General features: G+C 47.3%; 2 protein-coding genes across 6 annotated transcripts in view; one reads left to right on the top strand and one right to left on the bottom strand.

Annotated features, from left to right (window-relative positions):
• The first annotated feature begins 697 nt into the window (after positions 1-697).
• The window catches only part of IDUA (alpha-L-iduronidase), a 63,397-nt gene continuing 38,844 nt past the window's right edge, over positions 698-25,250 (top strand). The window contains exons 1-2 of the mRNA XM_083718977.1: positions 698-1,112; positions 4,740-4,880. Coding sequence (XP_083575103.1) covers positions 919-1,112; positions 4,740-4,880 — 335 coding nt within the window. The 5' untranslated portion in view covers positions 698-918. The remainder of the gene's footprint in view (positions 1,113-4,739; positions 4,881-25,250) is intronic.
• SLC26A1 (solute carrier family 26 member 1) overlaps positions 10,835-25,250 on the bottom strand; it is a 48,051-nt gene continuing 33,635 nt past the window's right edge. For 3 of the 5 annotated variants that reach the window (XM_083718908.1, XM_083718911.1, XM_083718910.1), the window contains 2 exons: positions 15,014-15,627; positions 10,835-12,805 (listed from right to left, as the gene is read on the bottom strand). In XM_083718908.1, coding sequence (XP_083575034.1) covers positions 11,303-12,805; positions 15,014-15,604 — 2,094 coding nt within the window. In that variant the 5' untranslated portion in view covers positions 15,605-15,627 and the 3' untranslated portion in view covers positions 10,835-11,302. Of the gene's footprint in view, positions 12,806-15,013; positions 15,628-22,622; positions 22,728-24,385; positions 24,911-25,250 lie in introns of those variants that run through there. The other 2 variants (XM_083718909.1, XM_083718912.1) reach the window with 2 other exon arrangements.

Here is a 25,250-nt window from a genome sequence, read left to right as displayed (position 1 = left end):
GCTTCCCCTGGCAGCGCAGCGGAAGTCTCGCAAGAGAGGGGTAAAGGTAAAGGTACCCCTGCCCGTACGGGCCAGTCTTGACAGACTCTGGGGTTGTGCGCCCATCTCACTCAAGAGGCCAGGGGCCAGCGCTGTCCGGAGACACTTCCGGGTCACGTGGCCAGCGTGACATCGCTGCATCTGGCGAGCCAGAGCCGCACACGGAAACGCCGTTTACCTTCCCGCTGGTAAGCGGTCCCTATTTATCTACTTGCACCCGGAGGTGCTTTCGAACTGCTAGGTTGGCAGGCGCTGGGACCGAGCAGCGGGAGCGCACCCCGCCGCAGGGATTCGAACCGCCGACCTTTCGATCCGCAAGTCCTAGGCGCTGTGGCTTTAACCCACAGCGCCACCTGCGTCCCCTGGATTTCTGTATAAGTCAAGCCAAAATCCCTTATTTTGGCTACTGGTCCCTTATTTTCAAATCTGTGACAGCTATGGTGCAAACCAGTCTCACCCTTAGGGCGTTTTATTATGCATTTTGTGTTTTCATATTGCATCCCCCCCCCCTGTTGTGAGCCATAGCCTGCAGTTTTACCCTCGAGTAAGCCCCATGATCGGTCTCGCCTTTGCTTTGGGGAGAAGGCAACTCTTTCGCGGAAGAGAAAAACAGGAAGTAAAGCAAATAGGAGCGACCATGTGCCGTGCGAAAAAGGGGTGGAGGGGGGGGGACTTCGTTGCAACTTGGGAAGAAAACTGCAGCAGGCTGCTTCTCTAGGGATCGTCCACCCCGTCGCTGGGACCCAGGATCCCAGATCCAAAGTCGGAACTTTGAATATAGGCAGCGTAAAAGTGACAGCCGGGAGAGAGGAGATGCAGCGGCTCCCCATCCCCTGCGCGAGGCGTAGATTGCGCCGCTGAGTTCTTTGGAAACATACGATGGAAGGGCGCAAAAGTCTTTGTTTCCTTTGGGTGCTAATTTCTCCGGGTCGGATAAGATCCTGCAGGGCGTGGAGCCTCGCCATACTACTGGGTCTCACTGTGCAAGTAGCCTTTGGGGCTTTCCTGATAAATGTGGACGTCTCACAGACCGAAAGGGAATTGAAGCACTTTTGGAAAAGCACAGGATATTGGTAAGACAGGAGCTATATTTGTTGTTTAGTTGTTTAGTTGTGTCCGACTCTTTGTGACCCCCTGGACCAGAGCACGCCAGGCACTCCTGTCTTCCACTGCCTCCCATAGTTTGGTCAAACTCATGCTGGTAGCTTCAAGAACACTGTCCCACCATCTCATCCTCTGTCGTCCCCTTCTCCTTGTTCCCTCCATCTTTCCCAACATCAGGGTCTTTTCCAGGGAGTCTTCTCTTCTCATCAGGTGGCCAAAGTATTGGAGCCTCAGCTTCACGACCTGTCCTTCCAGTGAGCACTCAGGGCTGATTTCCTTAGGAATGGAGAGGTTTGATCTTCTTGCAGTCCATGGGACTCTCCTCCAGCACCAGAATTCAAAAGCATCCATTCTTCGGTGATCAGCCTTCTTTATGGTCCAGCTCTCACTTCCATACATCACTACTGGGATAACCACAGCTTTAACTATACAGACCTTTGTTGGCAAGGTGATGTCTCTGCTTTTTAAGATGCTGTCTAGGAGCTATATTTACTAACGATCAAAAGAGGTCCACTTTATGCAGGACACAAGCAGTATGCAGCATGTGGTTTTGTTTTGCTCTTGCAAATATATTTGCTGCAACCTGTGCCCCGTTTTCCCTCCCTTAGCAGCTCAAGGCAACTCAACACGGTTCCTTCCCCCTTTGTTTTATTCTCCCAACATCCCTGTGAGGTAGGTTAGGTTGAGAGATGGTGACTGTCCCAGGGAGGTTCCTGACCAAGTGGGATTTGAACCCTGATTCCAACCTGCTGTCCTAGCCCAACAGTCTTAATCACTGCATCACTCGTTTTCACGCTCATCATTTCCCCGAGTGATACAGCGTTTCATCTTCTTAGAAGTCAGAGAGCGTTGGAGTTTAGCATTATATATCTCTGCGTGTTTTTAAACATGCACAGGGCATTAGGGAGCAGCAGTACCAGTCTCGGCTCACCAAAAAGCAAACATTGTGCTTTTTGTGCTTGCATACACCCCTTGCAAAACTCAGGTTCTAGGTGACAATAGTATATTGCAGAGCTTTCCAAACCGTGTGTTGCGACACATTAGTGTGTCGGCTGCAGGGTGTAGGTGTGTCATGTGAACGCTCTCCGCCCTCCTCCTGGGGCTGGAAAGGGCTTAGTTTAAACTCCAGTTTACTAGTAAAACTGAATTAAAAGTAAAGGTAAAGGGACCCCTGACCATTAGGTCCAGTCGTGACTGACTCTGGGGTTGTGGTGCTTATCTCGCTTTATTGGCCAAGGGAGCTGGCATACAGCTTCCGAGTCATGTGGCCAGCATGACCAAGCTGCTTCTGGCGAACCAGAGCAGCACATGGAAATGCCGTTTACCTTCCCGCCAGAGTGGTACCTATTTATCTACTTGCACTTTGACGTGCTTTTGAACTGCTAGGTTGGCAGGAGCAGGGACCGAGCAACGGGAGCTCACCCCGCCATGGGGATTCGAACTGCCGACCTTCTGATCGGCAAGTCCTAGGCTCTGTGGTTTAACCCACAGCGCCACCTGCGTCCCTATAAAACTGAATTACTGTGTCGCAAAACGATGCACGTCTAAAAAGTGACAACAACATGAAAAGTTTGGAAAGCTCTGGTATATTGGCTATAAAAAAGTAAAGGACCCCTGACAGTTAAGTCCAGTTGCAGATCATCTAATCGGCAAGCCCAAGAGGCTCAGTGGTTTAGACCACAGCGCCACCTGCGTCCCACATACTGACTATGCTAGCAAGCTATTTCTTTGCCGAATTCCTTGCCCCTGCGAATGTTGTGTCTAGCTTAGCTAGTACTCACCAGCCATCAAAAGCCATTTGTGCATCTTTTATTTTATTTTTTAAATTAGTTTTTATTGAGGTTTTTGTTAAGCAGGCCTGCGTAGAAACCTTACCCCATGAATTCAATCGGCAAACCCAAGCTCTTCACTGAGCCAATTCAAAAAACTGTAACTTGGATCTTGAAGCAATTATACATGAGCTTTCTAACCACATACGCAGCTCCTTCTTGCTAGTTGTAAATAAACCAAGGGTCTTAAATTAATCATAGTTTCCTGTTATATAAGAACAAGCCAGAATATTAAACCAATATTTGGTTGTACAAAATGGGAAGCTATCATTAATGGAAAGACTTCCCGGTTCATTTGCTGGCTGCATGAAGGCGGGGTGGGAGGAAGGCTCCAAACACAGCCATCCCCTCCCCCCATTGCAACCCTCACTTGCATCATAGAGATAATGTCAGCACCGCCCTTGAGCCAGTGTCACCAACTGGACTCATGCACTTCAGCCCCGACTGGGCTAGGCGAGCTGGGTAGCACTTCCAGAGACCACCTTCTGCACAGGAACAGGTCAAAGTGCTGTGGACTCACAGCTTAGAGTTGTGAGCACCGGATTCACTTCCACAAGTAGACAGTCATCACACAGCAGAGTCTAGCAGAGTCTAGCAGAGTATATAAATGACTCAGAGAGCAGCTCTGTAGAATAGCAGCAACCTCATCTAAACACACTCTCTCGAACACTCAGTCTCTCTCTCTCTCCCCGACACACTGACTGACTGACTCTCACGTTGATGTGGTGCTGGAGTAGAATAAGTAGAGAAGCAGAACACGCCTCCTTCTCTCTGGAGAATCAGCAGAGTTCATCAGGAGATTCTTGGATATGGGAGGGGTGAAATCTCCTCAGATAATACTGACCCACCTAGCAAGGGTGTTGGAAGGATTGCTGAAATAATATATGTGAAAGCATCAATAAACATTAATAAAGCTTTACAATTTCTTTTGGCCTCTAATCTTTCTAATATGTCAATTATATTCCTAATGTTATCTTCCATATGTCTCCCAGGCAGAAATCCTGCCTGGTCTTTATGTATATATTCTATTAAGACCTTTTTTCAATCTATTAGCCAAAATATTTGCAAATATTTTATAGTCAACATTAAGTAATGAGATTGGTCTATAATTCTTAACATCCGATCTATCCTGCTCTGGTTTCGGTATCAGGTTTATATATGCATCTTTCCAGGTTTCAGGTGGTTTCTCCCCTATTAATATCTTATTACATACATCTGCCAGCGGATGGATTAACCAATCTTTCAAAGTTTTATAATATTTGGCAGACAAACCATCTGGTCCTGGGGCTTTGCCTAATTACATTTGGTTTATTGCTGTCTCAACTTCCTGTCTTGTAATTGTGTCATTGAGTAAGGATCTTTTATCTCTGGGAATTTTCTGCACTTCATTTACCTTAAGAAACTGCTCAATTTTGTCCATATCTTCTTTACCTCTTTTATACAGTTGTTTGAAATATTTCTGAAAGCATTTCCTTATATCTGCAGGGTTTTCCACAGATTTTCCATCAGATACAATATTTGTAATAGTATTTTGTTTCTGCCTCTTTTTTAATTGCCAGGCCAACAATTTTCCACACTTCTTTGCAGATTCAAAATTTCTCTCTTTCATTAATTTTATTTTCCATTCTATTTCTTGATTTATAATTAGAGAAAATTGAGTCTGCAAAGCTTTAATTTCTTTTTGTATTTGTTGGCTTTTTGGCTTTGATATTAAACTCTTTTCTTTCTCCTTTATTCTAATTAATATTACTTTCCTCATCTTTTCAGTCCTCCTCTGCCACACAGCAAAGCAGATTTGTTTGATCTCAGTAAAGACCAAATAATTAACCTGGCTTATATTTCTTCTGTGCCACACAATGGCATCGAGCAAATTCGAATCCACTGGCTCCTGGAACTTATTCAAGTCAGGTAAGTTAAATTCTGTCTTTCTTTCTTTTTTGCCAAAGTTGTTGAGCTTTTTGGGCAAAATCACCAGGGGGAGAAATGCTGTTTCTGAGCTGTTTTTATGGAAAGACAGCACTCCTAACGTGAGCTACTGTACGTTCGGATTTTCCCAGAATTCCCCCCCCCCCCCAATTTCTGTCCAGACACTGCTGCCAACTGTAGTATTCCGGATATGTATGGCAACCCTACTATAGTCTTAGTTAAACTGGACTGACCTGGTAAATTGCGTGAAGAGGAGATGGTGGAACTATTCCATCTTTGGAGGGAGCGCTTAGGTGGAAGGGTATTTTAAAAAGGATTTAACTTTAACCCTTCAAATAAATCCACAGAAGGTACCAGTCTGCCTGGCTGGACACAAATGGGATGGGATTTCCATTTTTTAAGGGTTCTAAATGGTGTGCCTTGGGAGCTTATCAATATAAAAACGAGTAGTTTCCACAAGGCTTCATTGGTTCTCTGCATGAACTTCAAGGCTTTTCACGTGCCTTAGAATTGTATGCAACACGCAAGGGCTCCATGGCAGAGAACCATAAGCATTTTTGACAGTAAGGTTTATTCTGATAGAAACTTGACTATGTGCTGTCTGTTAGAGACCTCTTCTAACCATAGCTGTCAACCGTCCCTTATTTGGCGGGAAACTCCCGTATCCCAGCGCCGTGTCCCGCTGGTGTCCCTTATTGATGATGTCCCTTAAATTTCCCAGGTTTCAAACGAAGCAGCTCCTCTCCCTTCCTCCCTCCCTGCCGGCCAGGGAGGAGGGAGGCTCCAACTGTGTTGCTTGGCTGCTTTGCTCACCCAATAAGGAGTCTAAGAACGACTGGGGGGGGGGTGGAGCTTGCATGCCTTGTGCCGATCAAATTGGCTGCGTTGCCTGGGGACTCGCCTTTGCTCAGCGCTTCCCAGTGGAGAGGTGATGGTGATTTCCCTTGCTGCATCCGCTTTGCCGGGTTGCTGCGCTGTGGGAACCACCGCTTGAGGCTTCGTTTGGCTGTTGGCTGGGCTTTCTGTCTTTGGCTCGGAGGGGCTCAGAAGTTGAACATACCTGTGCCTGGAAAATCTCTTATTTTGGCTGCTGATCCCTTATTTTCGAGGCTGCTGGTCCCTTATTTTCAAATCTGTAAGTTTATAGCTATGCTTTTAACAGTATTGAAAAAATACAGAATCATTTTGTTTTTCAATGGTATCAAAGATACTTTGTTTTCAATGATATTCATGCATTGTATGGCATGACAAAGAATGATTATCGCTTTCTTGAGCATGGCTCCCATTCATATGGGATTCATATGGGATGCAATCCAGCTATGCAACTTCTTACTCAGTTCCACCCTACATTCTGGAAGAATGTAATCTCTTCATAGCATTCAAGAACATAACATGACAACAATACTCTTAAATGTTTTATGTTTTTTGCCAAAGTGTACTATTTTGTTATTGTTGGTAAGTCCATCTGAAGGTCAGTTGCTGCCAAGAATACAATACATTATATATTTTAAAAAAATATTAAAAGCACAAAGCACATAGCAGCAGCAGCTTGCTTAGAAAATAATTCCACATCAAGAAATGAACTTGCATATATATGGGAGGCAACCGTTTACTATGCAGTGAGCGAAACAAAGCCTTTTCATTGTTAATTTTTGCCGAGTTCTAAGTAATATTATGATTTGAAAAAGTTATCCAGTTTAATGCGTATTTAAATAGCTTTGACAATACTCTGATTCCAGATTAATTTAGTAATGTTGGTAACACTGTGATAAATCATTATGTATGTTACGGAATAGTTTCCAGGGCTTAAACTGGTTATATAGAGAGTGGGCTGCTTATTTTGGAGGGTTAAATAGAGGGGATTTAGAACACAAAATATAAGAAATAGCCGAGTTAGTACATTGCAAACTGAAATGTGCTGACTTTACATGTTTTAAGAGGCTGTACTACAGATTACCTGGTGGTGGTTTTGTTGCACACTTGAGTGTTCCTGCAAGTTAAAATAACAACAGCATTCTTCACATGCCCTACTTTGAGGTATGCTGGTTGACTAAGCTAGAACTATTGAATTGTATTCAGCATCGTGCTAAGTAAATAGTTCCATCAGTGCAAGGCTTTCTCATTGTACAATAGAACTTTCCCTCTTCTCCTCCCCTCATACGCCCCCTAAATCTGTTCTAGGGGGTTCCCCCAACCCTCCAAAGTAGGAGGAGTCATTGACAGGCACTGCTAAATCCCCAAGAAGGCTTTTCAGTGGTTTGTTTAAGGCTGGCAGAACCGAGAGAAGAGCACAAATTTACAGATTATTCAGAGTCCACAAAGTATGGCTGGCCTGGGTAGCTCCCACCTGCTTCTCCCAACTTCCAAGAGCAGGATATACTGTATTTTTCCGTGTATAAGACGACCCCCCCTTTTTAACCCGAAATTAAGTTGTTTAGCTTTTTGGGGTGGGGGAGGTCACTTCCAATCTGAAACTATACCTGACCCTGCTTAGCTTTGCAAATTTGCTAGCAGTTGTACTGCTGTACCACCAGGAGGATAGGAGGCAAAGCTCTGCTTCTTAATCTGAGATATGTGAGAATAGGCTGCACTAGCTCGGGATTGAGGAGAAGGCACTTTGCATGTGCCTGGAGGCACACTTTTTAATTATTACATCACATATTTCAGACCTCAGTCCTGGTATTCAAAACAAATTCTAGAGTAAGGTAAAGGTAAAGGGACCCCTGACCATTAGGTCCAGTCGTGGCCGACTCTGGGGTTGAGGCGCTCATCTCGCTTTATTGGCCGAGGGAGCCAGCGTACAGCTTCTGGGTCATGTGGCCAGCATGACTAAGCCACTTCTGGCGAACCAGAGCAGCGCACGGAAACGCCATTTACCTTCCTGCCAAAGCGGTGCCTATTTATCTACTTGCATTTTAATGTGCTTTTGAATTGCTAGGTGGGCAGGAGCAGGGACCGAACAATGGGAGCTCACCCCGTTGCGGGGATTTGAACTGCCGACCTTCTGATTGGCATGTCCTTGGCTCTGTGGTTTAGACCACAACACCACCCGTGCTGGTTTCTTAGAAGCTCCAAATAGTCTGAGGCACCGACAGATCTGATTTATATCTACTGAGCTAGATTACCTTCCACCTCCCCATATCATTCCAACCCTAACCCTAACCCTCCCCTTCATCCATAAAGGTAAAGGTAAAGGTACCCCTGCCCGTACGGGCCAGTCTTGACAGACTCTGGGGTTGTGCGCCCATCTCACTCAAGAGGCCAGGGGCCAGCGCTGTCCGAAGACACTTCCGGGTCACGTGGCCAGCGTGACATCGCTGCTCTGGCGAGCCAGAGCTGCACACGGAAACGCCATTTACCTTCCCGCTAGAAAGCGGTCCCTATTTATCTACTGGCACCCGAGGGTGCTTTCGAACTGCTAGGTTGGCAGGCGCTGGGACCGAGCAACGGGAGCGCACCCCGCCGTGGGGATTCGAACCGCCGACCTTTCGATCGGCAAGCCCTAGGCGCTGAGGCTTTTACCCACAGCGCCACCCGCGTCCCTCCCTTCATCCATAGGCATACATAGAAGAGTGAGACGGGAGGGTGAGACCATTATCTGTATCAGTGCTGGTCCATGCTAGTTCAGTACTGCTGCACTGGTAAAATCAAGTGTGTACCGTATTTTTCCTTCTATAACACGCAGATTTTTTCTTCTAAAAAGGAAGGGGAAATGTCTGTGCGTGTTATAGAGCGAATGTGTGGTCCCTGGAGCCGAAAAATCATGCAAAAATCAAATCGCAGCGCTGCACGCTGCACGGAGAAGCGAAACCTGAAAAGAGGAAGCGGCTGCTTTCCTGCATTCTGCCTCAGGGTCTTACTGCCCACCCTCCTCTGTTTCGTTGCTGTGTTTGCTGAAACGGAACAAAGAGCAGGGAAAGCCCCTCCCCTCCAGGCAAGCTCCGGTGCTGCTGGGGGAGAGGGAGAGAGAGGGGAGAAGGGAGAGAGAGAGAGGGGGGAGGGGAGGGAGAGAGAGAGGGGGGAGGGAGAGAGAGAGGGGGAGGGAGGGAGGGAGGGAGGGAGGGGGAGAGAGAGAGAGAGAGAGAGATATGGCTGGCTTGGGTGGGGGGAAACTTTTGCCTTTCTTTCCTCCCTCCCGTTAAATCCCTCTCCTGCATTCTTAGCCAGCTGCTTCTCTGCACACCCCTCTAATGTCCCTTCTTTGCTTTTCCTTCGCTCCCCACTTAAAATGTGGTTACAAAGCATGGATCCTCAGGATCGTTGCATTGGGTCACCCCAAATTCACCATCAGATCACATAGCATGTCCATGGCTACAGCCTGCACCAAAAAAATCACGCACCCACTGTTGCCTGGGGCTGCAATGGTGCAAAAATGTGGTTAAAAAGCATGGATCCACAGGGATTCTCAGGATCCTTGCATTGGGTCACCCCAAATTCACCATCAGATCACATAGCATGTCCATGGCTACAGCCTGCACCAAAAAAATCACGCACCCACTGTTGCCTGGGGCTGCAATGGTGCAAAAATGTGGTTACAAAGCATGGATCCACAGGGATTCTCAGGATCTTTGCATTGGGTCACCCCAAATTCACCATCAGATCACATAGCATGTCCATGGCTACAGCCTGCCCCCCCAAAATCACGCACCCACTGTTGCCTGGGGCTGCAATGGTGCAAAAATGTAGTTAAAAAGCATGGATCCACAGGAATTCTCAGGATTCTGGCATTGGGTCACCCCAAATTCACCATCAGATCACATAGCATGTCCATGGCTACAGCCTGCCCCCCCAAAATCACGCACCCACTGTTGCCTGGGGCTGCAATGGTGCAAAAACGTGGTTACAAACCATGGATCCACATGGATCCTCAGGATCTTTGCATTGGGTCAGCCCAAATTCACCATCAGAGCACATAGCATGTCCATGGCTACAGCCTGCCCCCCCAAAATCACGCACCCACTGTTGCCTGGGGCTGCAATGGTGCAAAAACGTGGTTACAAACCATGGATGCACAGGGATTCTCAGGATTTTTGCATTGGGTCAGCCCAAATTCACCATCAGATCACATGTCTGTGGCCACAGCATGAAGCACAAAAATGATACATCCACAGTTTCATTCAGAATGTTTTTTTCCTTGTTTTCCTCCTCTAAAAACGATGTGCGTGTTATGGTCAGGTGCGTGTTATAGAGCGAAAAATACGGTAGTTTGTTCAGGTTCCATTACCTTATGTGTACATGGCCCAGTGGGGGATGAGCACTATTTGGACTTGTGTCTCTCTGATTCCAGAGTATCTTGGTCCATCTCCTAAAATGCCACATGTTTAAAATGTCCATCTTGGTAGTGTTCTGCATCTCAGTGAACAAAGAGAGCCCAGTGAAGCTATGATCTGTGGCAGAGGTTTTCAACCTTTTTGAGTCCATGGCTCCCTTGGCCAACTACATTCCTTCTTCGGCACCCCTGTGGGGCTCAGGAGCCCAGTTATATCACCCATTGCCTGCAGAGCTGGCAGCCTCTCACCCTTTTTAGAACACTCTTGTGGAGTGTTCCTTCAACCTCCTCCCCTCTCCTCTCCCCTCTCCTTGGGAGTCCTCTGGGCAGCCGCTGCTGCTGCCCCTGGTCTCTGAGCTGCCCCCACCCCTTGCCCCATAGAGAGGTGCCTACCAGAGGCATCATTCACCTGTGGGGCTCATAGCCAGGGCTGCTGCAATAAACAGCTGTTCAAGCCTTGGGGAGGCGAGAGGGCATCAGAGGAGGGAGGGGAGGAAAGAGAGACAGAGACCAGTGTTGCTCGTGGCACCCCTGACCATCATTCAAGGCACCCCAGGGTGCCATGGCACACTGGTTGACACCCACTGATCTATGGGGTTATCTGTTTGATAACCCCCTCCCAGCAAGAAGTTTCATCAAGGATAGCTCTCACAACAAAACAGCCTTGCAGTGAAATAAATGTAATCCTGAGGGACCGCTATGTCTTGGGTCGGATATAACAATAAACAATGTCATGTCACTATGATTCTGCATCAAACTAGGATCTGAAACCACACCTTGATCCTGTTTGTTTGCACTTGGAATGTACCGGTTTCCTGAGCTGGTACAGAACAGAAAATTGGTTTTGTAGATGGAGGAAGAGAAGCCCTTCCAGCAGCACGTTCCAGTCACACTAAACAATGGTGTAATGTTATGTCTGAACTGGCGCTATGTATGTTTACTGACCTAGCTTTTAAGATTAAAATACATTGTGTTGCATTTGTAGTATTGGGTATCCATAGAAGTTGAACACTTTGAAAGTGGTCCCATATTTCGCACTGTGCTTCAAGGAGGGCTCCAGGTCTCAATGTGTTGAAGACCACAACCTATTTGCAGTGAATGCAGAAATCCTCAGCTGCCAGTGGAGGGCCGCAGACTACACAACTGAATCGTCCATTAAAACTTCCCTCTCTCTTGCAAACTGGACAGCACTGTGCACGCTGTGAAACAGCAATTCGTGCTTGTCTTTGCTTGCGCTTCCCAAGTAGCCCCCTCTTTCCAGAGAAGCTATCACAGAGGGATTGCAGCAAGCTAGAAGGATGCTGATCTGCAGTTCCTGGTGGTCTTTCAGTGTGTCTTTTAAGGCGCTAACACCAGCTGTGTCCAAAAACGGAATGGAAGAGCAGTCTATGACGACAGCCTGGAAGTCGCTGTGTTTATTAACCAAGCGTGAAGTCGTACCTCCCTGTCCAAATCCCTTTTCAAGACTTTGTTGCCCTTTCCTCTTGGCTTTATTCCTTTTGGCCATTTCCACAGCAGGATCCAGCCCTGTCCTGTTGTGGAGGCACTTCAGGAAGAAATCCTTATTTGCATAATAAAGCGGGGCTTCGAACCGGAATATCTTGACCCTTGGCACAGGAAGGAGGTTTTTGTACTCCCCGTCATCTTCATAGAAGACAGTGCTCCCAATCTGCCCCAGCAAGGCAGCGCGAGGGCGCTGGGTGCGGCCAATGATGCACAGGATGGAGAAAACTGCCCCAACCAGGAGCCCCAATTCGGTGCTGATCAAGGCGGATGAGAGCATGGTGACGCACCACACCAGGGCATCCGTTCGGTCCAGGCGGTAGCGCTGGGGGACGTCCCTGAATTTCCGGAGGGCTCCTCTGAGGCTGACAATGATGATGCATGCCAGAACGCACTTCTGCAAGTTGAAGAAGAGGGGTGCAAAGAAAAGCAGCACCAGCAACACAACCACAGCGCTCACGACACTGGACACCTGGGTCTGGCACCCGGTCGATGCTTTGACCAGGGTTTTCGCCAGCGCCGCGCTGGTGGCAAAGCAGTGGAAGAAAGCCGGGATGATGTTGCAGAAGCCGATGGCAAACATTTCCTGGTTGGCCCTGACGGTGTAGGCATACTTCTTGGCAAACATTTCCGAGAGAGAAACGGTGAAGGCGAAGCCGACGATGGCGAGAGGGAAGGCGTCGAGGGCGACTCTCTGCATGAGGCGTAAACTGGGCACCTGGGGAGGGATAAATCCGGTGGGGATTTCGCCCGACACGCTGGAGGCGTAGACTTCGTTCAGGCGCCCGTAGTGGGAAACCAAGGTTGCCACCACAATCACCACCAGCTCTGTGGGAAGAGGGACCTTGAGCCTGTGCTTATACCTGTCTCCCAGTTCCTTGGCGGTCACCAGCACAGCGATGCAGATGGCGCTCGTGATCACATCGCAGAGGTTGGCCTGGGCGATGTTGCTGAAGATGTTGACCCAGGTGGTTATGAAGATCCCGTATCCCTGGGCACGGGGGATTTTTACCCCGATGAGATACTTCACTTGAGCTGTTAAAATGGTTACGGAAGCGCCGGTTGCGAACCCGTCTAGCACGGGCTCGGAAAGATACATCGAGACGAAGCCTAAGCGGAAAATCCCCATCAGTACCTGCGAGGTAAAAAGCGAGAGAAAGCGTAAGACACAGCTGTGGCTTTGGTTAAGGACAGGAGGCTGCCCCTGCCCCCCATTTAAGCACAAAACTAAAGACCAAGAAGGAGGGAAGGGAGATCTATGGAGCCGAGAGAGTGTAAAAACCCAGCAGCAGTAGCAGAAGGGAGTGGAAAAAGAAGGAAGACAAGGAAGAAGGAAGGAAAAATCCCTTCCAAGGTGGCGTTCCCACCGATTCTCTTTTGCCATGCCTGGAGCAGCTAGCAATTCAACCTGCAGTGGAGATGGCAGGAAATAGAACTGGAGGGGCTTGTCTCAGCCCCCAAGGTATATTCTCTGAAATATTTTACTTCCTGCCAGTGGAGCGATGGGCAGAGACAACCCACACAGCATCTCATTTCATCCCTACAGGAGAACGAGAATAAGTGTATTAGAGTATTATAATATATATATTTTTTGGAAGCCGCCCAGAGTGGCTGGGGAAGCCCATCCAGATGGGCAGGGTATAAATAATAAATTATTATTATTATTATTATTATTATTATTATTATTATTATTATTAGTGTAAGGTGCAACAGTGGCTTTGGTTAATGGCAGGACACTGCCCCTACCTCTGGCATTTTTCATTTTATTCACCTCCCCTTCTCTATCTTGTACAGAAAAAAATGGAGTTCTGCAAGCAATATCTGCGGTAGCAAGCCTAGACCACCTCATCTTTTAGTGCAATTTTGCAGCTATACTCATACGTGAGAGATAGGTTTTGGGAGTACATCTCAAGAAAAAAATTCATACCCGCGACCTTGCGGGACATCAGCTTTGGTCAATGGGTAGATCACTGCCAGTTTGCAGTCTCTTGGGGCTTGGACATGCCTGGTGTATACAGTACACTGGCTTCAGCAAATTGAGCAGTTGAGACCGATGGTGGCTCCAGTGGTCAAGAAGGCAGTTTCTGCATGTGCTGTAGAAGGAAGTGAGGGGCAGATGGGGCTCATTAACCTGGGAAGGTAGCTCATCTAGGAGAAGGAAAACAGATCCCAAACCTTCGTTGCCTTGTGGGATATCTTTGAGAGAAGAAAAGTCTAAGGAGTATACCCTACACAACTATGGAATGGAGTCCCTAAAGGTTGAATGGGATATTGTACACCTCCTTCTGACAACTCCTGCAGCCAAGCTAGTGCCCAACTTATTGCTCTTCTTTTCTTTGGACCCCATCAGTGAGGCTGAGGGGGGGGGGGTCTTGTTGTCTGGGCAGCCCAGGGCCTCCATATATACTACCCGGGCTTGCATTCCAGGGATGCCACTTCAGTGCCGCTAACACAACGGTTTGACTTCACCCCTAGAGGCACACCCTACTGTGTTTTGAGACAGACAGATGCCAACAACGACAAAGATATACATGGGGCCATCTGCAGAGAAAATACATGCTTTACCACTGGGCTACGACTCTTCCCCAAATGTGTTTTCTGGTTTTATGCTGTCTCCTTGAATTTTTTGTTTCTGGATTTTTACTGGCTTTGGATACTTGGCTAGTTTTAACTGTAGCCTGTGATGGTTGTTCTGATTTTGCCAGCCTCTTTGGGCAGGGGGATGCCGAGGCATAGTTTTGGGGGGGCTAGGGGGCCGTAGCCCTAGTTGCACAGTTTTTGTGGGGGTGCAAACCAGGCACCCACAGCACAGCACAGCACAGCACAGCATGGCCTGAAGCTCCTCTCTGTCCACCAAGGGGTGCATCGGCCGGTTGGGCTCCCCCCTGTGTGGGTGGGCAGGTGGCTCATCATGGCCCCGCTTTGCTCTGGTGGAGGTTGGGTCACGTAGAGGGCTGGACTGGTGTCCCCTCACTGGGCACACATCCGCATCCCGCTTGCCCATCCGCCCCGGGCACCAATAACTGCTGCTACACCACTGGAGTGATGGAGGATTGAATAAACACACATACAGTGGAACCTCTATTTGCGACCATAATCCATTCCAGAGGTCCGTCCAGAGGTCGAAATGGGTCGCTGGGAGAGGCGCCATAGTGCGCAGGCGGCGATTGCCCGCTTCTGTGCATGTGCGAACAGCAATTGCCGCTCCTGCGCATGCGCAAACAGCGGCAAACCCGCCAGTTACTTCCAGGTTTGTCGTGGTCGCGACTTGGAACAACCGTAAGAAGAGGCAGTGGTAAGTACATACTGTAACTGCAGCCTAAAGGGCAGGTGAAGACGTTACCTGATAGATGCCAGCCATTAAGGTCACCGCTGTCGCTACCCCAATGGCATAGCAGTCTTTCCCACATTCGGTGCTCATCACGTCAAGGGTAACATTGTGAAGCGTAACATTCAAGGGGCCTTCCTGAGATTCGTCGTCGAGGTCGAATCCTGCCAGCAGCAGTTCTCTGTCCACCACCTGCCCGACCAGTAGGCTTAATAAGCTGAAGATGCCAACGGACACGTGTCGCGAGGTGCCCATGAGGAAGTAGATGATGTTGGCAAAGAAGGAGGTGTAAAGGCTATAAATGGGCTTCAGACCTGCCAGCAGGGAGTAGGCGATCGCTTGAGGGACTAAAATGATCCCAATGACCAGGCCTGACATGACGTCCCCCCAAACATACTCTTTGCAGTTGTATTTGGGAAGCCATTGCAGCACAGGGAAGAAGTCCGTGGCTGCCTTTTTCATCCGTTTTGTGCTGCAGGAGCAGTTTTTTCTCAGCTGGCTTTTCAGCATGTCTGTCTTCCTCATCTTGACCGGAGTCTTTCTTTCCATGTAAAACTGGAAAGGAGATCCATTTTCCAGTCCGCCCGTCTCCATTTCCTTCTCCATTCTAGGTCTGTGTTAATCAGTTCCTGGGCTGTAAACAGATTAACATTTGAATGGTCTGGTCGTGAAGCACATTTTCTGTTTCTCTTGTCATACTGCAATCAAGCGAATGTATAGTTTAGCATGGAGTTGGTGTTTTTGGAAAAATAAAATATTATTATTACTATTACTGTGTACAGTGGTGCCCCGCAAGACGAACGCCTCGCAAGACAGAAAACCCGCTAGACGAAAGGGTTTTCCATTTTGGAGGCGCTTCGCAAAACGAATTCCCCTATGGGCTTGCTTTGCAAGACGAAATGTCTTGTGAGTTCCTGCGGGTTTTTTCCCCCTTTCCCCCCCTTTTCCTAAGCCGCTAAGCCGCTTATCAGCTGATCCGCTAAAAGCCGCTAAACCGCTAATAGCGCTAATCCGCTAAGCTGTCAATGGGCTTGCTTCGCAAGACGAAAAAACCACTGTACGAAGAGCCTCACGGAACGGATTAATTTCGTCTTGCGAGGCACCACTGTATATACTATTCCATCACAAAGATTCTGGGCTATTTAAATTAACCATAGAGTCATAAAATCAGTGCTTTTTTCCTGGGGGTACGCATACCCCTAAACATTTTGTGAATCTAAGTTTGGCCTCATTGAGGGGCAATATTTCAATATGAGTAGGACAATGAGAGTACCAATAAAAAAGTTTTTTAGAAAAAAAAGCACTGCACAGAGTTAGAAGGGACCATGAGAGCCATCTAGTCCAACCCCCTGCAGGGCAGGAATGTTTTGTCCAACACGGGGTTCGAACCCACAACCTTAAGATTTAAGAGTCTCATGCTCTACTGGCTATTTGCTTGCCTGGCCCTGCATATGCTGCTCCGTCTGGCTTTTCCTGTTGCATGCCTGCCCCATCCTTTTGCCTGCTTGGCAAACGAGCCTTCCTCTGCTTTGGTAAGTCTCGAAACCTTATCCCAAGAGCACTGTGCAAAGGGGGAGCTGTTTAAGTCAGGGGTCAGCAACCTTGGCCACAAGCGGCCCACGGGGGTCATTTAACCGGCCCCCGAGCTGCCCCCGAACTGAGCCGCCCACTCGGCGAGTCCACGCTGTGCTAAACCGGCGCAGCACGGTGCAGGGACTCGCTTCCGTGGTGCCGGAAATCGCACGTGCGCAGACGCCAGAAATCACGTCTACGCAGACGCCGGAAATTGCGGGCGCGATCCAGTCGATGGAGGGATCTCCTCTGGAGTGAACCGGCCCAGGCGAGGTAAACCTTGCCAACCGCTGGTTTAGGTACTGTACCATACGGCTACTCCTTCCCCCCTTTTTGTGTGCTGTGCTCAAATCATTACTAGTGAACAGTGTGTGGCATGAAGTGGGGGACCCAAACACCTGCCATTAGGGGCACCTGGAGACTTTACCTGTGGGGCTGGGGCTGCCTCTGCTACATGGTCTCATAGCATGAGGATACAGTAGTGCTGTGTGTCTTGGGGTCAGAGAAGTGTCCTTGTGAGTTCATTGCTTCTATCCTGCGGGGTGTGGGCTGCGCTGCTGCCACAGCAAGCATTATGCTATTTTCTGCTTGTGTTTTCCCCTACCCTCTCCTCCTGGGCTGCTGTGGCGCTGTGGTCTAAACCACTGAGCTCTTGGGCTTGCCAATCAGAAGGTCGGCAGTTCGAATCCCCGTGATGGGGTGAGCTCCCGTTGCTCTGTCCCAGCTCCTGCCAACCTAGCAGCTCGAAAGCACCCCACTGTGAGTAGATAAATAGGTACCACTGCAGCAGGAAGGTAAACGGCGTTTCCGTGCGCTGTGGTTTCTGTCACGGTGTTCCGTTGCACCAGAAGCGGTTTAGTTATGTTGGCCACATGACCCAGAAAGCTGTCTGTGGACAAACGCCGGCTCCCTCAGCCTGAAAGCGAGATGAGTGCCGCAACCTCGTAGTTACCTTTGACTGGACTTAACCGTCCAAGAGTCCTTTACCTTTTACCAGGTAAGTGCTGGCATCTCTTTCCTCACTATCAATTTCTTTATAGGATTGCTCATTTAAACAAACAGCCCAGTTAAAACAGCAAATATATTTATTGCTGCAGCATATACAGAAGGTTAAGAAACAGATAGAAGATTATGGTTAGTGCTTAAAGCAGCACTGTACATCTTTTTCTATATTACATGTCCAGTTGAAATAGGAAGTCTACCAGTAGGGGCTGCTAGAGGACAATGAAACCAGCTTTACGGCTTTATAGGTTCACCTCACAGCGCCTTTAAACAAGGAGGTGGGAAGTAATAGTGCCACTGTATTCTGCTCTGGTCAGACCTCGCCTGGAGTACTGTGTCCAGTTCTGGGCACCACAGTTCAAGAAGGACACTGACAAACTGGAACGTGTCCAGAGGAGGGCAGCCAAAATGGTCAAAGGCCTGGAAACGATGCCTTGTGAGGAACGGCTATGGGAGCTGGGCATGTTTAGCCTGGAGAAGAGGAGGTTAAGGGGTGATATGATAGCCATGTTCAAATATATAAAAGGATGTCACATAGAGGAGGGAGAAAGGTTGTTTTCTGCTGCTCCAGAGAAGCGGACATGGAGCAATGGATCCAAACTACAAGAAAGAAGATTCCACCTAAACATTAGGAAGAACTTCCTGACAGTAAGAGCTGTTTGACAGTGGAATTTGCTGCCAAGGAGTGTGGTGGAGTCTCCTTCTTTGGAGGTCTTTAAGCAGAGGCTTGACAACCATATGTCAGGAGTGCTCTGATGGTGTTTCCTGCTTGGCAGGGGGTTGGACTCGATGGCTCTTGTGGTCTCTTCCAACTCTATGATTCTATGCTCATTTAAAAAAAGATAAAGCATCTGTGCCTTGCTTTTTGTTACTAGAGATCTAAATCTATTTCTATTAGCAGGTCTTTTTTTATAGGAAGTCTCCCTCTCAACGAAGCCCCACCATTCAGGAGCCAATTTTAGTTCTTCAGATTCTGCTGCCAGCCCAGAAACTGCTTGCGACCCAGTTTTCCAATTTCATTGCTCTGTGGGCTTGGCATGGGATATAGGGATATAGGGAGGCACCTGGAATTAGTAAAGATTCCCCCCCCCAACTGCAACGAGACCCCAACCCCATCTCATCCCATCATTTTTATACAGTCAAGTCTGAAATGTTGTTATATCTGGGACTGAGAACATTAGGTTGTCTCCAATGTTAGCCCTACTCAGAGTAGACCCGTTGAAATGAATGGCCATGACTTAGTCCCTTAATTCCAGTGGGTCTACTCTGAGTAGGATTAGCATGGATTGCTACTGCATGATTGCCAAACTGGTGAAAGATCTAACACAGTCACCTGCCTATTGCTACTCCGACTGGGAATTACTATTATTTTATGTATACCAGGCATGTCCAACTGGTCAATAGTGATCCACTAGTCCAGGGGTCTGCAACCTTTAAGACAAAAAGAGCCACTTGGACCCGTTTCCGAAGGAAAAAAAAAAGGGAGCCGCAAAACTCGTCATTATAAAAATAACTTTTTTGTCACTTTTTTATTATTTCTTTGTTTGACGCCTCAGAATTACTCCTCCTCATAGAAATAAATGTTAAATTAACAGTTTACCTTTTTTTGTGTGTGTGTCCTTCACTCCCTTCAAAACAGTGACCAGCGTACATGCCCCCTTTCAATGCAGTGACCAGCATACATGCCCCTTACAATGTACCGGGCGGGCGGGAAGGTGACGTCGGGACGGTGCGTGACTAATGCACGCACCACCCCCATGCGACGTCACAGCCAGTACAGCGCCCACCACAGTGGGGAGTGTCGGGGCGCACAATGTGCCTCCTCCCCTCGCTAGTATCCGCCCCGGAGCCGTGGCAAAGTTGTAAAAGAGCCACATGCGGCTCCGGAGCCGCGGGTTGCAGACCCCTGCACTAGTCGATCATGGGGCATTCCTGTTTGATTGCGTCATTCTGAGTGATCATTCAAAAAAAGCTCAACAACTTTGGGTCTTCCTCCCCCCCAAAATCGCAACAACTTTGGTCAATCCAATGGGTAGATAGATCACTGCCAGTTGCCGGGGTTTTTTTTTATAGTGGGAGTAGATCGCAGTCTCTTGGGAGTTGGACATGCCTGATGTACACAGTACACTGGCTCCAGCAAATTGAGCAGTTGAGACCGATGGTGGCTCCAATGGTCACAAGAAGGCAGTTTCTGCACCTGCTGTCGGGGGAAGTGAGGGGCAGATGGGGCTCATCAACCTGGGAAGGTAGCCCATCCAGGAGAAGGAAAACCGATCTCAAACCTCCATTGCCTTGTGGGATATCTTAGGGAGAAGAGAAGTCTAAGAAGTAAACCCTAGTCTCTAAGACAGTTGGATGGCGCCTTCCCGCAACTCCTGCAACCGGGCTGGTGCCAAGTTTGACTAGACCCACAAAGGTGCCCTCCATTGTCGTTTGAGGAAAAGAGAGAGGGAGATGGATGCCAACAACAGTACACTGTGGGTGTCAAGATATATATGTCTATATTAAGTATCGTGTCTTAATGGATATATTTAGTTATCCCTCTGTAGCTGTGGTGGTTAGATGTAAGAGAGGTCTCTTCTTAAGGATTGTAAGGACTGTTCACATAATATTTTGAGACGTGTCATTAGGTGTCTTTTCTGAGTGAACATTGTGCTGTCAGAGAGCAATATCTCAGTACAGTGGTACCTCGGGTTACATACACTTCAGGTTACAGACGCTTCAGGTTACAGACTCTGCTGATCTCGAAATAGTACCTCGGGTTAAGAACTTTGCTTCAGGATGAGAACAGAAATTGTGCGGCGGAAACAGGAGGCCCCATTAGTTAAAGTGGTGCTTCAGGTTAAGAACAGTTTCAGGTTAAGAACGGACCTCCAGAACGAATTAAGTACTTAACCCGAGGTACCACTGTAATTATGTAAATAAGCTTACTAGGAGGTAAGTCACATATAACTTTGTAGGTCACAGAACAGGGTAGTTAACAGGGAATATTATACACACAAACACACATTTTAGCTATTAGCAGCTCTCCCATAATGCATCAAAGCTTGAGGGGAATATTATTTCAGTAAATCAGAGGTTTCAATTTGAGACTCTGAGCAAGACTATAGTTGTTAAAGGTTAAAGAACACTGCTTTTATAGCGCTTTGTTGAAATTTCCGCTTCAAACAACCCGTCTTTTACTTTGTTTAGCCATAAATGATGTTTATTGCTTTCTGTGAGATGGTACAGCACTGCTTAATGATTTTCTTGGAAGCAGAAATGTACCCAAGTAAACTAGTTAAAGAATCAGGGCAATTAAAAAAAACTCAGAAGTTTCCTTGACCTGGCCTGCTCCCTCTTTGTCCTATTTTTGTGTGCTGAATGTTAACTACCAAGTCAAATGTCAGGAAACTGGTAACATGTAACAGCGTTTCAGCTGGCAGAAAATTATTTAAAAGGAAGCCATTTAGAAGGCTGCAACTTTCAGGTAAGGCTTAGAATACTAACAGTGTTAGGATAACATATCAGTCTTTAAAGAAAAAGTATCATCTTAATGAAACGGACGCAGGTGGCGTTGGGGGTTAAACCACAGAGCCTAGGATTTGCCAATCAGAAGGTCGCGGTTCGAATCCCCGCAACGGGGTGAGCTCCCGTTGCTCAGTCCCAGCTCCTGCCAACCTAGCAGTTCGAAAGCACGTCAAAGTGCAAGTAGATAAATAGGTACCGCTCTGGCGGGAAGGTAAATGGCGTTTCCGTGCACTGCTGTGGTTCGCCAGAAGTGGCTTAGTCCTGCTGGCCACATGACCCGGAAGCTGTACGCCGGCTCCCTCGGCCAGTAAAGCGAGATGAGCGCTGCAACCCCAGAGTCGGCCACGACTGGACCTAATAATCAGGGGTCCCTTTACCTTTTATCCAAACATGTAAAATATTGACATGTGTTTTAATCTGGTTTTTAGCTTCTCGTTGATTTTTTTTTGGAGGTGGGTAGATGATTTAAATACAGTGGTACCTCGGGTTACATACACTTCAGGTTACAGACGCTTCAGGTTACAGACTCTACTAACCCAGAAATAGTACCTCGGGTTAAGAACTTTGCTTCAGGATGAGAACAGAAATCGTGCGGCGGTGGCAGCGGGAGGCCCCATTAGCTAAAGTGGTGCTTCTGGTTAAGAACAGTTTCAGGTTAAGAACGGACCTCCGGAACGAATTAAGTTCTTAACCCGAGGTAACACTGTAGCTTTTACTTTTTTACCGATCATTTCTTTTTTTTTTTACTCTTTTTGTAAACCGCTTTGAGGTTTTATTATAATCCAGTGGTATATATAGCTTGTGAAATAAATAGTAATGAAAAATAATGAAAAATGGAACAAAGCACACTTTTTTACAGTCATACCTCTTGTTACATTTGCTTCAGGTTAAATCTTTTCAGGTTGTGTCCCACAGCGACCCGAAAGTACTGTAAAGGGTCACTTCCGTGTTTCGCTGCTCACACATGCGCAGACGCTCAAAATGACGTCACGCGCATGCGCAGAAGCGGCGAATCGTGACACGCAGACGCAGGTTGTGTTCTGCTCATGTTGCGAATGAGCCTCCGGAACAGATCCTGTTCACAACCAGAGGTACCACTGTAGTGTCTTGTTTGACCATTTTCTCATCACAGACCTTCAGTTGCCACCTTGGGCTGACTCAGTCTGATGTTGTCCTAGGCACAAAATGAACCCATTGAAAGGAAATAAGGCATAAAGGTTTAGAGTGTGAGCGGTGAGCTAGGAAGTAGCCGGGAAAGTGTCTCAACTCATCAGTGAGCGCACTAGTGCTTCGGGCAACCTGTTCTCCCCACCTCAGTTTCCACATCTGCTATGTGGGGATAATATTAATTTAGAACATTTTTTAATCTGACTTTTCAGAAGCTCAGGGCAGCTTACAATCGTTAAAAGCAGAATGAAAACATACACGCATCATGCTAATAATTATGAAGCCATTTCAAATGTCCCTTGGCCTCCAAGCAGACAAATAAATAAATAATTCCAGCAGATCTCCACTCAATAAATCAGCTTAGCACAATCACCTAAAGGCTTGCGGGCAGATACTTCTTGCAGAAGGCAATCCCATGGTCATGAGGCCACGACTGAACAGGCCGCCCTCCTTGCTGCAAATGACTGCACCTTCCAGGCTGAGGGAACAGAGAGAAGGGCCCTTAAAAATGTTTTCATTGAACCATATAACCATATCACTTTACAAGGTTATTGCCATCCAGGATTGCTGAGGTCCACATCTGTGGGGAGTCGATCTTTCAATGGGTTGTATCCAAAGTAGCGCTTGGATTTCCGCTTGCTCAATGGACTATCCCCTCTCCCTCCTCCCCCTGTGTTCCCTCTAGATCTGTTCTAGGGGTTCCCGCAACCATCCAGAGCAGATTTAGGAAGGGGGTGTGGTGTGCACAGCGAGAGAGGGAGGGGAATTCTGTTGCACAAGTATGAATCATTGTGCTAATAGTGTTTCTCAAACCTGGGTCTCCAGCTGCTTTTGGACTAGAGTTCCCATCATCCCTGACCACTGGTCTTGCTAGCTTGGGATGGTGGGAGTTGTAGTCCAAAAACAGCTGGGGACCCACGTTTGGGAAACCCTGTAAAGGAACAAATGCATTGATCACTGCCTTATGCTTTGCCATTCCCTGCCTGTTAAGATTCAGCAGGCAACTTCCTTGTCTTCTTCTAGACCTCTCCTAAACCCTTTAACTTATTTATCTCAGCAAGCCTATCCAGACATACAATTTAGTTTACATATACTTGTTTTTAAGTTTTACCGATTTTAGCTGTTTATTATTTGACACTGATGCAAACCGCCGAGAGATTTTTTTTAAAAAAAATCAAGCCACTTGCAAATTCTTCTAAAGAAGTTAAATACTTGGAACACCTAGAAAAAGTGCTGCATGAATGCCTACTGTTCTAACCAAAGCTGGTTTTCACTCACCACAAAGAGAGTGCCGAAAGCATTTTGCAGAGAGGAAATGGCATGAGCAAGCACCTTGTGGAATTGAAATTAGTGGCACTATAAACAGTTCTCTCAAACAGGGGCAAGACTGGCTCTGATCGCTAATGACCTGATCAGAGGAATACTCTCTTACTTCAAAGCTACCGTCTTCATCCTCTCCAAAAAGAGCTAAGCCACACATCCTGCAAAAACAAATCAAACCCACCAGCGTTTGACACTCGAAGCTCGCTGAAACCTATGGTACCTTCTTGAATGTGTGTGTGTGTGTGTGCCCCGCAAGACAAACGCCTCGCAAGACGGAAAACCCGCTAGACGAAAGGGTTTTCCGTTTTGGAGGCGCTTCGCTAAACGAAATTCTCTGGGGTTGCTTCGCAAGACGAAAAAATCTTGCGAGTTCCCGCGTTTCCCCCCCGCTTTTTTCCTGCTTTTCCTAAGCTGCTAAGCCGCTTAACAGCTGATCCGTTGATAAGCCGCTTCTCAGCTGATCGCTAAAAGCCGCTAGACCGCTAATAGCGCTAATCCGCTAAGCTGTCAATGGGCTTGCTTCGCAAGACGAAAAAACCGCTATACGAAGAGCCTCACGGAACGGATTAATTTCGTCTTGCGAGGCACCACTGTGTGTGTGTGTGTGTGTGTGTGTGTGTATATATATCTCAACAGATCTTCTTGAATGAATATATATATATATATATATATATATATATATATATATATATATTACAACAGATCTATTGTTTTTGTTGCTGCATTTAGATTTATGCCGTTCCCCTTTTCACCTGTGATATCACACAGACATTTAAGCTCTTGCAATGTGAAAGAAGAATATGCTTTTCTTACCTATCTTGGTCAGCAATGCATATGAAGCAAGTGAGAATCACACCTGCCTTCCACAATCTCTGCACCCAGGCAGGTGGATGCTGAGGAGGGAGGTGAATATGCTTTAATACTTGTGGGCAGTACCGTAAGCCGTGCTGGGTAAATATTGAGTGGCGTAAACAAAGGACCACAAAGTACAATCCGAAACCTCCTGGGTTTCCACTCGCCCTGTTCCCAACTATAAACCATTTGACCTCAACTGTTTACTTGTTCACATTTCAGTGGCAAACATTAGACAGGCTATAATCCTTTAAAGTGTAGCCTGTGTAATAATTGATCCGAGAAACCTTGTCTCTGACAGTAGCAATGACTTAAAGGAGGACTCAGTACAACCTGTTTTGTTTGGCAGTGGGACTTTTTGCAAAATCCAACTATATGTTATGGGTGGCTTAATGTATAACTGGAACTATCAGAATCTCTGATGTATTTAATTTACAAAGATCAGATTATTGTATATTGGCAGTGCGGACTACAGGGCAAAACTGGGTGTGCTAAATGCTGAGATAAGGCTTCATTTACTATGAGCTAATAGTACACTAATAGTTTAATAAGCATACTTTTTATACAATAAGGATCTGACGTGACATTCTTTGGGTCCAGGACTAATAGTACCCAGTTGGATCATGACTTGCTGTTACATGAATGGAAGGGCTCCTTCTGTTTGTGGAAGAGACTCTGATCCAGCAGAGGCTTCTGCTGGAGGAATTAAGAGAGAGGCTATTGTCACCAGTTCTCTCTGCCTCTTCCCCCCTCCCTGGTGCTGTTCCAGTGGGTCCCCCAACCCTTTGGAGCAGCATTAAAGGGGGCTATAGGGGGAAGGAAGAAT

The sequence above is a fragment of the Podarcis gaigeae genome, assembly GCF_964106915.1.
Source record: "Podarcis gaigeae genome assembly, chromosome: 17".
NCBI classification, from domain to species: Eukaryota; Metazoa; Chordata; class Lepidosauria; order Squamata; family Lacertidae; genus Podarcis; species Podarcis gaigeae.
This window is presented reverse-complemented; position numbering and strand designations above follow the sequence as displayed.